Below are 14,527 nucleotides of genomic sequence, written 5' to 3' on the forward strand. Positions count from 1 at the left end.
TGAAGATAACGAGAAGCCTTGCACCTCAACTCTGACGAGCGACAAGCAAATGCGCGCACAGTCGGAAGACGCAAACGACTTGAAACTTGGACGTGTCTCGTCGCGCGCTTCGCCTTTGTAAAAATAAATCGGGCCGAGGCGTCTTTTTGCATGGCAGAATGAAGGCGGTGCATTAGGCGGCTCTACGATTAGGCAAATCGGGAAGGTGGGTTGAGGAAGAGCCCCGCAGCTTAGAAATGGGCTATTTTTGATGTTCTCTCACGCCATGTTGAGGGTCTGACACAGCAATTCTTGTTCTCCAAAGACTAACTGCCCAAGGGGAATGCTAGGGTGGACAATTCTACACAAATCAGTCTTTTAGAGATGGCCGCCGACTCGGTTCATAGCACTTATCCTCCGAAGTTGAGTCCTGCGCAAGAGCAGTTTCTTGTTTCGACAATCAAAGACTGGACAATCGAGCATGGCCTGACTGTCAGACCGCCAGTAACATTTGTCTCTCAAGAGGCAGTGTCAAAAGGTGTGCTAGCAACTAATGCTCCCGTCACGCTATTTCCCAGCCCGTTCCCCAAGGCATGCTTTGAAGAAGCCAGGGCAGCGCAGAAGGTGTATAACGAGCTATATGCGCGTATAACGATGGATGAGAAGTGGCTTGGTGAGGTTATTGAAGAGTGAGATTTCCCCAAGCCTTTGAAGTAGAGCAAAGAAGAAGACGAAAAGAAGGAAGAAAATTAGAAAAAGGAGATGGCTCATAGACCTATATCTATAAGCAGTAGTTGACCGCGTCGTAGGCTGATCGATGTCGACGACTTCGTTGCCGAGCTCTGGAAAGTCCATCTTGCTGTGCAGAAACAAGGCTATGTGCAAGATTTGTCTCTGGGACTTTTCCGGTCGGATTATATGCCACATACGCTTTCTGGCTCGCAGACCTCATCCCTGAAACAGGTCGAATTTAATACCATTTCATCCTCGTTCGGTGGACTGTCTTCTCGTGTGGCAGCCTTACACTCAGAACTCCTCACGTCACCACCTGGGCATTCTCTAAGTTATCCGGCACATCCATTATTTGACGGAAGAGTGCCTCCTGAGAATACGGCTGTCGAAACCCTAAGCGCAGGATTAGCCGCAGCACATCAAGCATATGGGCCGTCAAAATCGACACCGCCGCTTCCTCTCTGTATTTTGTTCGTCGTCCAAGAAGGCGAACGTAATATTTTCGACCAATTGGCATTATCTACAAGATTATCAAGTTTTCACAAAATCTCGGTATTTCGGCTGATCACAAGTGAAATTTTGGACCGAACATCTATCGCAGAGAACAATCCGCTCAGGCCATTGATATATAATCCACCCCACGCAGAGAATAGTCCATTCGAAGTGACAACAGTTTACTTGAGGAGTTTCTACGCGCCAACTGACTACAAAAGTGACCGCGATTGGAGCGCCAGGCTCCAGCTCGAGCTGTCTGCGGCGATTAAATGCCCTACGGTACTCAATCAGCTATCCGGCTGCAAGAAGATCCAGCAAGTTCTTGCCGATCCCAACCGACCAGACCACCTCTCGAGATTCGTGCCTACAGAAGAGACCCAAGAACAACTGCGTCGAACATTTGCACCACAATACGATCTCTCATCTAATAGCCGCGGGAGAGAACTTGCCCTCAACCCCGAAAGGGCCGCACTTCACGTCCTCAAGCCACAAAGGGAAGGTGGTGGCAATAATATCTATAAGGACGCCATACCAGCTTTCCTCCGATCGATGCCGGAAAGTGACTGGAAAGGATGGGTGTTGATGGAGCTGATCCAGCCGCCAACGGAGGCTAGTAATGTGGTCCTTCGCAGTGATGGGGAGGTTGTCAGTGGGAACGTCGTTGGAGAGCTGGGTATATTTGGTACTATTCTATGGAAATCAAATGGCGAGATACTGCATAATGAGGAAGGTGGATGGTTGATGCGAACGAAGGGCAAGGAGAGCAATGAAGGCGGAGTTGCAGCTGGATTCTCGTCTTTAGACAGTGTCATTTTATACTGAGCTTAGAATCTTCGCTTCGTGTTTTTGATTACCTTGAGAAATAGAGAAAGTCCTTCACAGGCTAGACGTGCAGGCTCCGTGCTACGTAGTCTTGGCTGAAGAAAGTGACCCTCAGGTTGGGGAAACCCAATACCCTTACCGTTTCATGGCATCAAGACCCGCAGGCCATGCCACCTTCAATCAATAAAGAAATTGACTCCCCAGTTTCTTTCAAGGCACTCAATTCTGGGTCTTGAGACTGAAACTGACAGTTGAACTGGCGCAGTTAGGTCTTGAGGCAGTCACGGGTTTTCTTTCACTACTGCCCCAAGCGCTTAGCATATGAATGTCTTTTTTAATCAATATTTCTCCTCAATATTTGCATTTTCTTTGTCTCCTCGTCGGTACCAATAATTATTTTCCGTCTAGAGAGTACCTGTTGTCGAGCCCGTTGGTGGTGTAGTTGGCAGTGCACTACTGAAGGCCTCTAGAAGTAGTCTAATTGAGTAGGAGGGTACTATAGGAATGTTAATCCAAATACAGCTTTATAGGCCAACGGCTTCCCCTATTATATAATAAAAGGGTGTTAGTCTTTAGGAAATCTTATATTCGCTCTACGCAAGGCTCTCCCTCTTCCCCATCCAGTGATTATTATGTGAATATAGCCTATAAAGGCCTCTATGCATAATTTATCAAGGCCTCGGTGAGGGTGTCTGTCATAGCTAGAATAGCTGGATATGGGCAAAAAACATGAACAATACTAATAATATCTGTTGTCGAGACAGCTACCAAGTCAAGTAGTATTTTGACCCATTGCGCCCACCGGCGGCGCAGTTTGTATGGCTTTTCTGAAGAATACGGTGAAAAAAAATTCCTATACTCCGTTTTGGGGAACCGAAGCAGAAAATCTCCCATTTCTACTCCTTTCGTGTAACTGTGACTACTGGCTCATACGGCTTTTATATTGATTTTGTTTTATACAGCCGTATGCATTATCCAATCAGAGCGCAACGCTAATATCGACGCAGGATTGGCCGATCTGCGTTAGTAGCTTCCTTTTTAGGTTTAGCTTGCATGTTTCCCCATGCTTCACATTTGTGCTCCGTACTTCGTGCAACTCATGGACGCCATGTACATAATTTATACCAAATTCATGGAATGCTCGGCTGTGGCTTCCACGCTTTCCTCAATATTCATTTGAGAGGCGTCTGCCAGAGCTGACTCGACACCATTCTATCCTAAGAGAAAAGGAGAGTGTGTTACAAAGGCGGCCCTCTGCACCCCTGGCAGATTCCGGGGAAAGTCTCCATCATTCGCGATGTATCTGCTCTAAAATAATTAGTTCATGGCTAGGAAAGTAAGTCTGAAGTTGAGAGAGCTCAAAACATCGGTTATTATCAAGTTATCAGCTCCCCAGCCTTGTCTTGTAGAGACCAAAGCTTCGCCCATATCTGGACTCCGACATTTTGCGGGAAACACCTGCTTATATCCGCATATATAAGTTTACAGACTTCGTCTTCTCGGGTCACGACAGGCAAACATTGAATCAAGGAAAGCAAGAGACATCCGGTTATCGGTCTTGGACAAAAGACGTATAGCGTATGTCAGCATTTTACCCAGGCTTGTTAAACCTAACAATATTCAACCCGGCATGTTTCCGTAGAGCCCTGTCTCCTCGAGACATAGCGTGCCCTCCTTGGTCTTACGTAGAAGCCACTAGTTACTACTTATAACAGATATAGTTACCCGCCTTGCCTGTATCAAGCCATTACCAAGGTATGCATCGTATCTGCGTAGCACCGTAAATGGCTTTTCCTTTACCTTGTAGCGTTAGGCATCACAGCCTTGAAACTTTAGCTGATCGTTTTCATTGAATTTCGTGGCGTGTAAGAAAACGTAAAAGTCACAGCCTGGAGGAACAAAGTCAAACACCCATTGAGCTGCAAACGGCACCACGTTCTGTTGGCCCGGTGGTATTGAGACTACCGCACCGGAGCAGAAGGCGAATATATTGTGTTGGTAGCGGCAAGTCAATGGCAGCTAAGGCAATAGAAGATTCAATATTTGGTTCAGGATGTAGCCAGAGGCAATACCATTGGTTATTAGCGCCGAGAAGAAATGTTCTTTGCACTCTGCGTTTGGCATCTTAACGAGCATTAATAAAAGTACGGGATTCTCCGTATTTTTGCAGACACCCCAAACTACTTTTTAGCCAGGACATCCTCGTCGGGTGAGTCTCGCGTGGCTTATTAAGTTCTTTGTTCTGCTTCCTGTCTCCACCATTCACATTCACTTTTTATGACAAGTCTTTTACTGAGGCATATCTCTGGCTTCTGGTCGTGTAGTCTCGTCTATGAACAGAGCATTCATCACAGCATGCGGGGGCATCTTTGGAGAGAAACATTAGATATGTTCGCCTTTCGATCCCAGTCCAAGGCTACATATAGCCAAGCCCATTTTGGGAGAGGCCCTGCTCAGATGCCCGTATGAGGCAAGGAAAGAAATGAAACAGAAAACGGTAGCAGACAAGAATATATCATGCCATTATCCGTACGCCTCTGTGTATTGAAGCTCCTACGGAGACCAGGGAGCTGTATCTTATGTAACAGACCAGACAAGGCGGTCCCCTTCCCGGAAAGGCGTCCCTTGGCTAGAGCCGAGTGTCGGCTCTATTGGTCATGTAGTAATGCGAATGAACGATATGGAAGGGCAAAGAGCGGTTGGGAGGAAAGGAGGCTGGCTGAGGTCACAAGACCTTCGTCTCTTTGTTGCCGTACCTTCCTTTCCTGGCAGGACGCTGTCCTCGAAGCCCCCGGCACGCTTTTTCTCTCGCTTTTTTCAACCCGCGCCTTTCTCTCTCTCTGTCCTTTCCCTCCTTGCCCTTCTTCTTGTATTCTCCCCGTTCGTTCGTCAGCTCTTTCCATTCAGATTGGGGCCTCTGGGACACTCGCGATAGATACTGTGCCAACCCTCGCTTCAGTCACAATGACTAAAGACGAGGTCGTGGAAACGTGAGTATCTTCCAGAGCTCTTCCCATGAGATGATCATATTGTGGTGCTGAGAAAGACCAACTTGGAACGACAGTCACTCGGGTATGCTAGCTATTGCAGCTGATCATGGAACTCTTCATCCGTCTGTCTCTGCAAACGAGGAGTTGCGTAAGAAGCGTATCCAAGAGCGCACTGAGAATGTCACTGGAGAGTAGGTTTCCTGATTCCTGCTTTCATATGCCAGTTCTGACAAGCCGTAGAATCAAAAATCCTCTTGTGGGCATCTCCAAGGAGAAGCTGGTAGCAGATGTCGGGACTTTTGCCCTTGAGTACAAGCTCACTGACATCTATCCGCTCTTGATGAAGGGAGCTCTAGTGGCTCAGCGCCCCCACAACTTTGAGAACATCGAGGAACTCGATGAAGATGAGCGTCAAGCCTTGCGTGAGGAAGTCACCCATCGTTGGAAGCATCCAAAGACTCTTTACTACACGATTGTCCTCAACTCCATCGGTGCAGCCATTCAAGGCTGGGACCAGGAAGGTATGTATGCTTTTGAGCACTCCCAGCTTGCGTACTTGATGTACTGATTGAACTTAGGCTCCAATGGTGCAAACTTGTCTTTCCAGGAAAGCTTGGGCATCCCAAACGCTAGCCCTGGAATATGTGACGAAACTGGTACCTGCGAGAGAAATACCTGGCTGGTTGGCGTCATCAATGCGATGCCATACATAACTATTGCATTGCTGTATGTATTTTCTGCCGGGCCTTTCCTTTATCTTATGTGCTGACTGCTGTTGAATAGGGTTGGTTGGATTGCTGACCCGTTGAATCATTGGATGGGCCGTCGTGGCGTCATCTTTATTGGTGCCATATTTAGTCTTTTGGCACCTATCGGATCCGCTACTGCGCAAACATGGGGTCAATTGATTGCTTGCCGTGCCCTTCTTGGAGTTGGCATGGGGATGAAGGAAGTCACTGTTCCTGTCTTTTCGGCTGAGAATTCTCCTACCTCCATTCGTGGAGCTTTGGTTATGTCCTGGCAGATGTGGACTGCATTTGGTATATTTTGCGGCGTCGCCGCCAACTTGGTCGTCATTCATGTGGGAGATATTACCTGGCGGTTGCAACTAGGATCTGCCTTCATCCCTGCTATCCCGCTGGTACTCGGAATCTGGTTTTGTCCAGAATCTCCCCGGTGGCTCATGACGAAGAAAAGGTACGACAAAGCTTATGAATCTCTGTTGCGACTGCGAAACTCTCCCCTTCAGGCGGCACGAGACTTGTACTTCATACATGCGCAACTTGTGCAAGAGAATTTATTGTTGGAAGAAGCCGGGTTGTCAAAATCAGCCAATTTCTTCACACGTTTTCTTGAGTTGGCAACTATTCCACGAAATCGCCGTGCCGCCCAGGCTTCTGGTATTGTTATGATTGCCCAGCAAATGTGTGGCAGTAAGTCCCAATGCCTTTCAGTTTCACAGTCATTTCAAATCAATGCTTACCTTGTCTTAGTCAACATTATCTCCTTCTACTCTTCGACCATATTTTCCCAAGCAGGAGCTAGCAACATTGGAGCTCTCCTCGCTTCCTTTGGATTCGGGGCCCTCAACTTTCTCTTTGCCTGGCCCGCTGTTTGGACAATCGATACTTTTGGACGACGAGCCTTATTGCTTTTCACATTTCCAAATATGTGCTGGTCGTTGCTAGCAGCCGGATTTTGTTTCTGGATTCCCTCCGAGAGCAAGGCTCATCTTGGACTGGTTGCCTTTTTCGTTTACGTTTTCTGCATGTTTTACTCTCCAGGTGAAGGACCTGTGCCCTTCACTTATTCCGCTGAGGTATTTCCGCTATCCCATCGTGAAGTCGGTATGGCTTGGGCAGTAGCAACCAACAATTTTTGGGGGGCAGTCCTATCCATCACTTTCCCATACATGCTCACCGCGTTTACGCCGCAAGGCGCCATCGGTTTCTATGCGGCACTCAACCTTGTCGCTTTCGTACTGATATTCCTTTTTGTCCCGGAGACCAAGCAGCGTTCTCTTGAAGAGCTGGACTATGTTTTTGCGGTGACTACCCGTCGTCACGCATCGTACCAGTTATTTACCGTTTTGCCGTGGTGGATCAGACGGTACATCTTTCTCCGCAAGGATGCGGTTTGTCCTGAGCTTTACAAGGAAGGATTTGACTCCAACTTGAGTCGCAGCACATCCGCTTTGCCAGGTAGAAAGAATGGAGCAGAAGTAGTCACCGCAGAAGAATATCACACCGAGACAGTGTGATAATCGGGTGTTGGCTATTGTGGGATCAGTCCTCCTATGACTGCAGGAAGCCTCTGCTATTTAGCAGTTTGTCCGATGATTGGACTATGCAGGAAACTGCTCGTTCATTTCTTTTTCTTTTCTTCTTTTATGAAATTTGGCGGGTCGCCTTGTTGCGCATTCCCTTTTAATGCCAATAATTTGTTGTAATTTTTTTCTTTTCTTCCATCATCTGACGACTTTGTCTTCTTCCCGAGGCCGATGTATTCAATGATCTCATGTTTTCTTTGGAACTAGGGGCCGATGACTGATTTGGGGAGCAGGGGTTAATAGGTATCGGTAGTTGATACTAGATAGTAATGCAATGGAGACGATCAGTTCAGCGCATTTTATACGCTTAAGTTGTCGCTAAGTTATCGCTCAGGGACCGGCAGTCTATCCCTATCCTGATTAGTGCCTACCCCGATAAGGGATGGCGCTATTGACAATCTACATCGTACGTCTGAGACTAGGCACCTGCAAGGCTACACCTGACGCCTGTTGAAAGTTCACGAACTACGCACCTACCTACTTGAATGAAAAAGCGATCAGCCTCTGACTACCAATTGCTTGGCATGCTATGAAAAAGGCAAGCACATCGAAGCGCGCGCACAGAGATACAAAACAGAGTTCATGAGCAGCTTGCAACGCTCAGCGCTATTGATCACTATGCTTCTGAACCCGTTCCGACCATTCGACGGTGCGCCAACCTTCCAAGAGGAGTATTGGGGAAGCTACGTGCCGAACGTTATCGAAGCATGGCACGGCCTCCAGGTTGTGGCGCCAGAAACTCCATATGTAGCTGCGGCGGGACCAAGGACTTTATATTTTATCGATACCCGGTTCGATAGTGGAACTGCAAGACATATAAAGGAACAAATAGAGAGAGCAAGTTTGCCAAACCCAGGGGATTACATCTCTATAAATGAGATTCTGGCTACTGCAGAAATCAAAAACTCTGTGACTGGCGAAACAACATTCGTATTCAATCCCCTCTATGCCAGGGTGCTATTTGCAAAAGGAATAAACAGGCACAATCCAGAAATCAAACTGCCTGAACATGAGTTCGCTGATTGCTTGGTGACGTACGATCTCGGCCATGGCCCAAGGCCAAATTGACCTCTTTCGCGGCTGGCCTACTCCTGCACTGCATTTGTCCTGTCCGCGCCCGCCCCCTACTAAGCAGGCCTGCAGTGTGGACCTGACGAAGGCTACGCACCGCTTCGTCAGCGCATATCAACGTGGTCGAGTGCATTTTATCGTTGTTCTGCTAGGATTGTGGCTGTTTTAACAGTGGGGACTGCGTACGGTAGACAGATGGCAACTGTCGGCTCTGCCACATTTATAGAGTAGACATTGCAAACGTAGCGTAACTTGAAATGACACTGAATGCAGTCATGTAACTTATAGCTGACCTGACCTAATCGTTTCTACTGCGGCTTTAAATTGCTATATAACGACTCATGAATGTAAAAGGTTGCTATTCCGTCATAAGCATGGATGATGACTAGACGTCTAGTTCTAACTGTTAGAAATCCCGCAAAACCAGATTACTAAACAGTCGGTGTTTTTTTTTTGGGAGGGGAAAAGATGGGCTACCTCTTTCCCAATTGCTTGAAATATGCCAGTCGCGTGACTCCAATCAACTCACCGTCAGCCTGAGGTTCTAACAAGGCCTATTGTGGGTAGGATGATGTTTGGCACGCTCTTCACTAATTCGGGTTTCATTGAGTTAGCATTTGTCCGTCATCGCCTCTCTGAGGAAGTATATATATTTTACCTAGCGTAAGTGATTATTTTGTCGTGCTTTGTATGTTTTTGAAAAAACTAAACTAGTTCTCAGCGGATTGGAGTAAGAGGAAATGGCAATGCTGGATCAAAGGTAACAAGCTGTGTCTAACTGATTGCATTCTGATGGCTTTTGCTGCTAGTTATCATACAAACTGTCTACTAACGTTTCCCATGAGATCTGCCTGAAACAAGTCTCTCACTTGATTCTTTAAAGGTAGGATGAAGGTCCCTATATTCATGTAAAGCCATACGTTGGCCGTTTCTCCGGCCTTGAAGGGTGCTAGATCGTTCAGGCTTTCAACAATATATAGCCGAGTTTTATGATATTGCCCGAAAGGTCTCTTGATCACAGTAATAGCCATTGATTTCGAGAAATGATTTAGTATTACGAACTAATTTTGAATGGTTTTCAATCCGCATATTTAGTGGATATAATAATTAGAATCTATTAGGTGGTTAGTAGTGGCAGGACAATGTCCATAGCCTCGATGGCCAAACGGTAAGGCAATGGATTGCAGATCCGGAGATTCCGCGTTCGAATCGCGGTCGGGGCTATACGTACCTTTTTTCCTCTTCCCTTTTTTTTTCTTTTTTCCTTTTTTTTTTCCCGAGCAGTTTCAACTTTTCAAATCCCACTTGTTGCGTAGAATCTATGATTCTATTAGCTTATTAGTCAGTGTGGCCAATCAAATAGCCTCGATGGCCAAACGGTAAGGCAATGGATTGCAGATCCGGAGATTCCGCGTTCGAATCGCGGTCGGGGCTTTTTTTTTTGGTATACATAGTGATTTTATTTTTCTCCTCATTTTTGTTTTGAGATGACGTTGTGTCATATTCCTGCCGGCACAACTGTGACAATGTTTACTTGAATCAATCACCCCTCGGGTGCTAAGCCTAAAAGGAGCGGATGTCGACATTCTGTCACATGTCGACCGCCTTCCTTCATAAGAATAAAAACTATACTGTATTAGGATCTTGCTCCACAGTTCGGTTCGACGAAGCAGCCTGACACGCTAGCTGAACACCTCCTTACACCTTTAATTTTGGGATCCCTGTTGAAAATCAATTCATGCTCCAGGGAAAGGTATGTCACATTCTGTTAACATCTCCACGTTATTAATCTACAACAAGTATATGTAGAGGTACAATCTGGGCCAGAGCAAAAGACGCAAGCCTAATATAATAATGATGATGACTACGTGGTTATTTACAACCTTGGCATAGCGGGATGACGGTCAAATAACCAAAACCTAGGCTCGAGGCCCGTTTTTCGAAAATGATACATCAACCTGAAACGGCCCTTGTGGGATGACAGCATTGCGTGTAATATTTCGCGTCGTATTTCGCACGCATCGTACGTGCGACCCACGACGGTCACATTACACCACTCGATTACTCCGTATTGCGTGTTTTTACACGGCTAGACGCCTCGGCGAGTCTTCCGCGCAAATGTTTTATGAAGAGTTGGAGTACTTCGTACTCCTTGCTAGAAATAAATTTCACTCGCGTTGGCTAGGGACTCAATGGCACAATGTAATATGCCGTTTCTTTTGGATTGGCAATATGCATAGTATTTCCAGATGAATGCGGAGTGCTCCGTACTCGGTACACGAAGTGCAGTCATGGTTCTAGGCCGTCGCCTTCCAGGCTGAGGCTGTGTATGGCTATTCTCGCCCCCTGACACTTTTAAAGTTTTCCCCTGGCATATGGTCGTATTCAGGACTCCGTACGGAGGCCGTATTGTCTGTATTTATAACGGGCCGCTCCCGCCCCGTACGACAGAATGGCAGCCGCTGATTCGCCTGCAGGCCACCCTTTGAAACACGGCGCAAGTGATGGGCAGTCATTTTTACCAGAACGAGCTGGTATCAATCTGTCAACCGTCCCGTACCGGTTATTTTTAGTATTATTCGCTGCCCGTGGTGGCCCACTTATTCCCCGAATTGACGATCTTTTTAGATGTACTTCGAATGACTCCCTCGAATTGTTCTAGATTGTAGTTTTTTGTTTTTCTTTTTTTTGTTTTTCACTCTCCCGAGTCCATTATACACAACTGTATTAAATTCAGTGCAATTTTTGCCCTCCCAGCTAATAAGGACGAGTAGCGTCGCCACTAGTCCACCAGCTTACAAACGCCAGTGTGTAGTGAAATGGAACGGGCTGATATTTTCTGGAGAGTGATTCGTTAACTTTCTTTAAAACCACACACCTGTGCCACTCATTGCTTCTCTTCATGTCTTCATCATTCTTTCTTTCAATCAGTTACACGTCTTCTTTCTCTTCAGTTATCAACTTTAGCATATATCTTTAATACTATCGTGTATAAATCACACCATGGAAGGAGGCGACGCCAACGTAGCCTCTTCAACATCCCATTCAGGTCCGGACGGCGATGGAGCTGCACCAGTACATAGCCATGGCCATGACCACCACAACACCGATCACACACATCACCAGCCGACTTTTATTCTTCACCACCATCATCATCGGGAGCAGGACTCCCCCCGACCAAAGTCACGGCCAATTTCGCTAAATGATTTACACGAAGCTCGCAAGAATTTTCTATCTCCAATTGAACATGGAATATCGGACCTGGAACATTATTTTGTGAGGATTTAGTCACATGCATTCTAAGTAGCGAACATAACTAACTATCAACGATTAACATTAACAGACTGGTCCTCGCGATATCAGCAGACACACAAAATGGCCCACGTTCTTGCGGATGGACGGTAGTATTCTACCGAGATTGATCCTTCCCTTGGTTTTTATGGCCGGTTGGTCGACTGCGATTACTTGCATATCGCTACTAGTACATCCTTGTTAGTCTGATTGCCTAAAGATTTCAGCTTTTATCATTATTTTTTTCACCCAACAGCTTGCTAATTTTCTGTTTTACAGTGAATGTATCAGATATTCTCCTTACGGTCCTCGGTTTCGTTGTCGGCTTGGCATTATCATTTCGAAGCACCACTGCATACGAACGGTATGGAGATAACACATGAATGGGAACAGAAAGACAGAATAAGACTAACAGGGTGAATAGTTATGCTGACGGCCGGAAATACTGGGCTGAATTGATTCAAACATCTCGAAACATGGCTCGCACGATATGGGTGCATGTGAAGGAGCGAGAAGGCGATGACGGAAAGAAAGATCTTCTAGGGAAAATGTACGACCTTTTTCCGCCTCTGCTTTATATACGTTGAACTGACGGGTATATGGCTAGAACGGCGATGAACCTGATCTTAGCTTTTGCAATTGCGCTCAAACACAACCTCCGCTTCGAACCCGCCATTGCTTACAAGGATCTGATTGGCTTGGTTGGTCACCTAGACACATTTGCCAAGGAAGCCCATGACCCTGAGCTCTTGAAACCTCATCCAAAGACCGCTTGGAAAGCATTGGGAGAGTATCTTGGTGTTTCATTTGCAGAGTCAAACCCGCGGAAAATGATAAAAAGGGCCAAGAAACCTCTAGGACATTTGTCACTTGAGATTTTGAATCATCTGTCTGCCTATATCGATCATTGCGAGCAGGAAAAACTCCTTCCATCAGCATTACACCAAGGACAGCTCAGTATGTTGAGATTTTCTCTGCCCTTTGCTTGGTTAAACAAACTGACATTTCTCTCCTCTTAGTCTCTGGTATAGCCTCATTCAACGAAGTCTTGACTGGTGCTGAGAGGGTACGTGATACGCCGTTACCGGAAGCGTATTGCATTGCTATATCCCAGATATCCTGGATCTACATATTAGTACTCCCCTTCCAACTAGTATCGTTAATGAACTGGATAGCGATTCCGGGAACTGTCGGTCAGTATTTATTCTTTCTTCTCTCGTGACCCTTTGAGGATCTAAAATTTCTTTGCTAATATGATACGTCCACTCTAGTCGCCGCATATATCATCCTAAGTTTTGTTGCAATTGGCAGGGAGCTTGAAAACCCATTTGGGGACGACGTCAATGACCTTCCTCTTGATTCATACTGCAAACAAGTTGCCACGGAAATCGACATTATTACCGCCACGCCGGCCCCGAAGATGGTAAATATCATGACCAGTGGGGACAACGTCGTTCTATATCCGCTGAGTCTGGATGGGTACGACAAATGGATGGATCGCAGCATGGAGGATATCCGTGGTGCCTTAAAGGCAAAAGTCACTGCTCAGAAGAAGTTTGCTGACTTTGCAGGTGCCGAGGGGTCAATCACAACGGCGTCGACAACCTCAATATCAGAAACTGTGAAACATTAATTTAGCACGTTATAACGTTCGCTTGCAGTCGCTTATGGAGACAATTTTGTCCCTTTTCTTTCGTGTTTTATATTTTTGTTTTCAAGAAACTTCAGTCTTTTATCAGCGAAAGAGTCAGTAGAGGTGTCACGGCGTGGATTTTTTCAAAAGCTGAGCATCGCTCTATTTCTTTTTTGGGTTTTTTCTTTCGGAGGCATTTACCTTATCTTCCCCTCTTATCTTGATGACACTACATAGTACATACTGTCATGCCAACATCCAAGTCCCATTAAACTTTGCAGTATTTCAAAGTTTCCAATTTCAAACGCCATCCATGCATATAATCAGGTGCTACTAAGCTCTAAAGACAAGAATAGAAAGAAAAAAGAAGAAGAAGACCAGGTAAGCAAATATGCTCCCTATGGCTGAAAAGCATCATCTCCAGACCCATGCACAATAGCAGCTAAATAGTTCCCTTTTGCGCAAACCCTCCACGCCACCCCACTATCAGCAACAGAAGCAGCAGCTCCTCCATAAGAAGATGACGGAGGAGAGGAAGAAGAAGCCACAGCAGCAGCAGGTAACGCGCCCACCCACGAACTCAACGCGGCGAACACAGCCGCAGCATCATCGCGCGGAACTCGGATCCATACCTCGGGAGGATCAGAAGCAGTATTCTGCTCAATCTTGAGTATGTCTATCGATATACTTGTGCCCATCAATCCGAGGAATTGGGATAGGGCGGCAGTGAGATATGTGCGTGCCGTGAGTGCGTCGATGGTTAGATTTCTGATGGGACGTGTTGATTGGGAGATTCTACGTGGGTTAGAATGTGATTTGTCCAAATAAGAGGGGGGAAATATTATTATTTCAAAAAGCAAGTAGAGGTATTATGTGGATATACTAGGATGGATGGACTTACAGGTGTAGTTTGAAATATGTCCATGGCGGATTGCGGGATATGACTTGTTGCAGTGGTGCAGGAAGAGACTTTGTGTTAGTGATGCTGGTTTCCTTATCGGTTCTATTTTCGGTGGTTTTCAGATTGACGTCTTGATTGTCCATGATGTATTTCCTCGGTCTGTTGTTTTCTATTCTTTTGAGTCTGGCTGATCTGAGTTATGATGGCTCGAAAGATCTTAGCGCTAGGCTAAAGCGGGATAAGCGCGAAAACGTACCACATAAATATACAAATTTCATGGTATT

At 46.2% G+C, this 14,527-nt stretch overlaps 4 protein-coding genes across 4 annotated transcripts, besides 1 other annotated feature; 3 read left to right on the top strand and 1 right to left on the bottom strand.

The window, feature by feature from the left end:
* Positions 1-363: 363 nt before the first annotated feature.
* Positions 364-2,028, top strand: UA08_00202 (hypothetical protein; the record flags this gene model as incomplete). The annotated part of the gene is made up of 2 exons (XM_020259983.1): positions 364-668; positions 789-2,028. 2 exons carry the CDS (start codon positions 364-366, stop codon positions 2,026-2,028), a joined length of 1,545 nt encoding a protein of 514 aa, XP_020124648.1.
* A 2,964-nt stretch (positions 2,029-4,992) lies between these two features.
* On the top strand, positions 4,993-7,278 carry UA08_00203 (hypothetical protein; the record flags this gene model as incomplete). The annotated part of the gene is made up of 6 exons (XM_020259984.1): positions 4,993-5,018; positions 5,093-5,209; positions 5,259-5,539; positions 5,597-5,744; positions 5,802-6,451; positions 6,512-7,278. 6 exons carry the CDS (start codon positions 4,993-4,995, stop codon positions 7,276-7,278), a joined length of 1,989 nt encoding a protein of 662 aa, XP_020124647.1.
* A 1,845-nt stretch (positions 7,279-9,123) lies between these two features.
* Positions 9,124-9,384: a repeat region (Identified by RepeatMasker using a combination of RepBase library and repeat library created with RepeatScout).
* A 2,037-nt stretch (positions 9,385-11,421) lies between these two features.
* Positions 11,422-13,342, top strand: UA08_00204 (hypothetical protein; the record flags this gene model as incomplete). The annotated part of the gene is made up of 8 exons (XM_020259985.1): positions 11,422-11,694; positions 11,762-11,864; positions 11,989-12,073; positions 12,134-12,259; positions 12,317-12,666; positions 12,729-12,775; positions 12,824-12,902; positions 12,981-13,342. The coding sequence occupies 8 exons, from the start codon at positions 11,422-11,424 to the stop codon at positions 13,340-13,342; spliced, it is 1,425 nt and encodes a 474-aa protein (XP_020124646.1).
* A 398-nt stretch (positions 13,343-13,740) lies between these two features.
* On the bottom strand, positions 13,741-14,386 carry UA08_00205 (hypothetical protein; the record flags this gene model as incomplete). The annotated part of the gene is made up of 2 exons (XM_020259986.1): positions 13,741-14,137; positions 14,244-14,386. The coding sequence occupies 2 exons, from the start codon at positions 14,384-14,386 to the stop codon at positions 13,741-13,743; spliced, it is 540 nt and encodes a 179-aa protein (XP_020123915.1).
* Between the last annotated feature and the right edge of the window lie 141 nt (positions 14,387-14,527).

This window comes from Talaromyces atroroseus (assembly GCF_001907595.1).
Source record: "Talaromyces atroroseus strain IBT 11181 chromosome Unknown scaffold_0, whole genome shotgun sequence".
Lineage (NCBI taxonomy): Eukaryota > Fungi > Ascomycota > Eurotiomycetes > Eurotiales > Trichocomaceae > Talaromyces > Talaromyces atroroseus.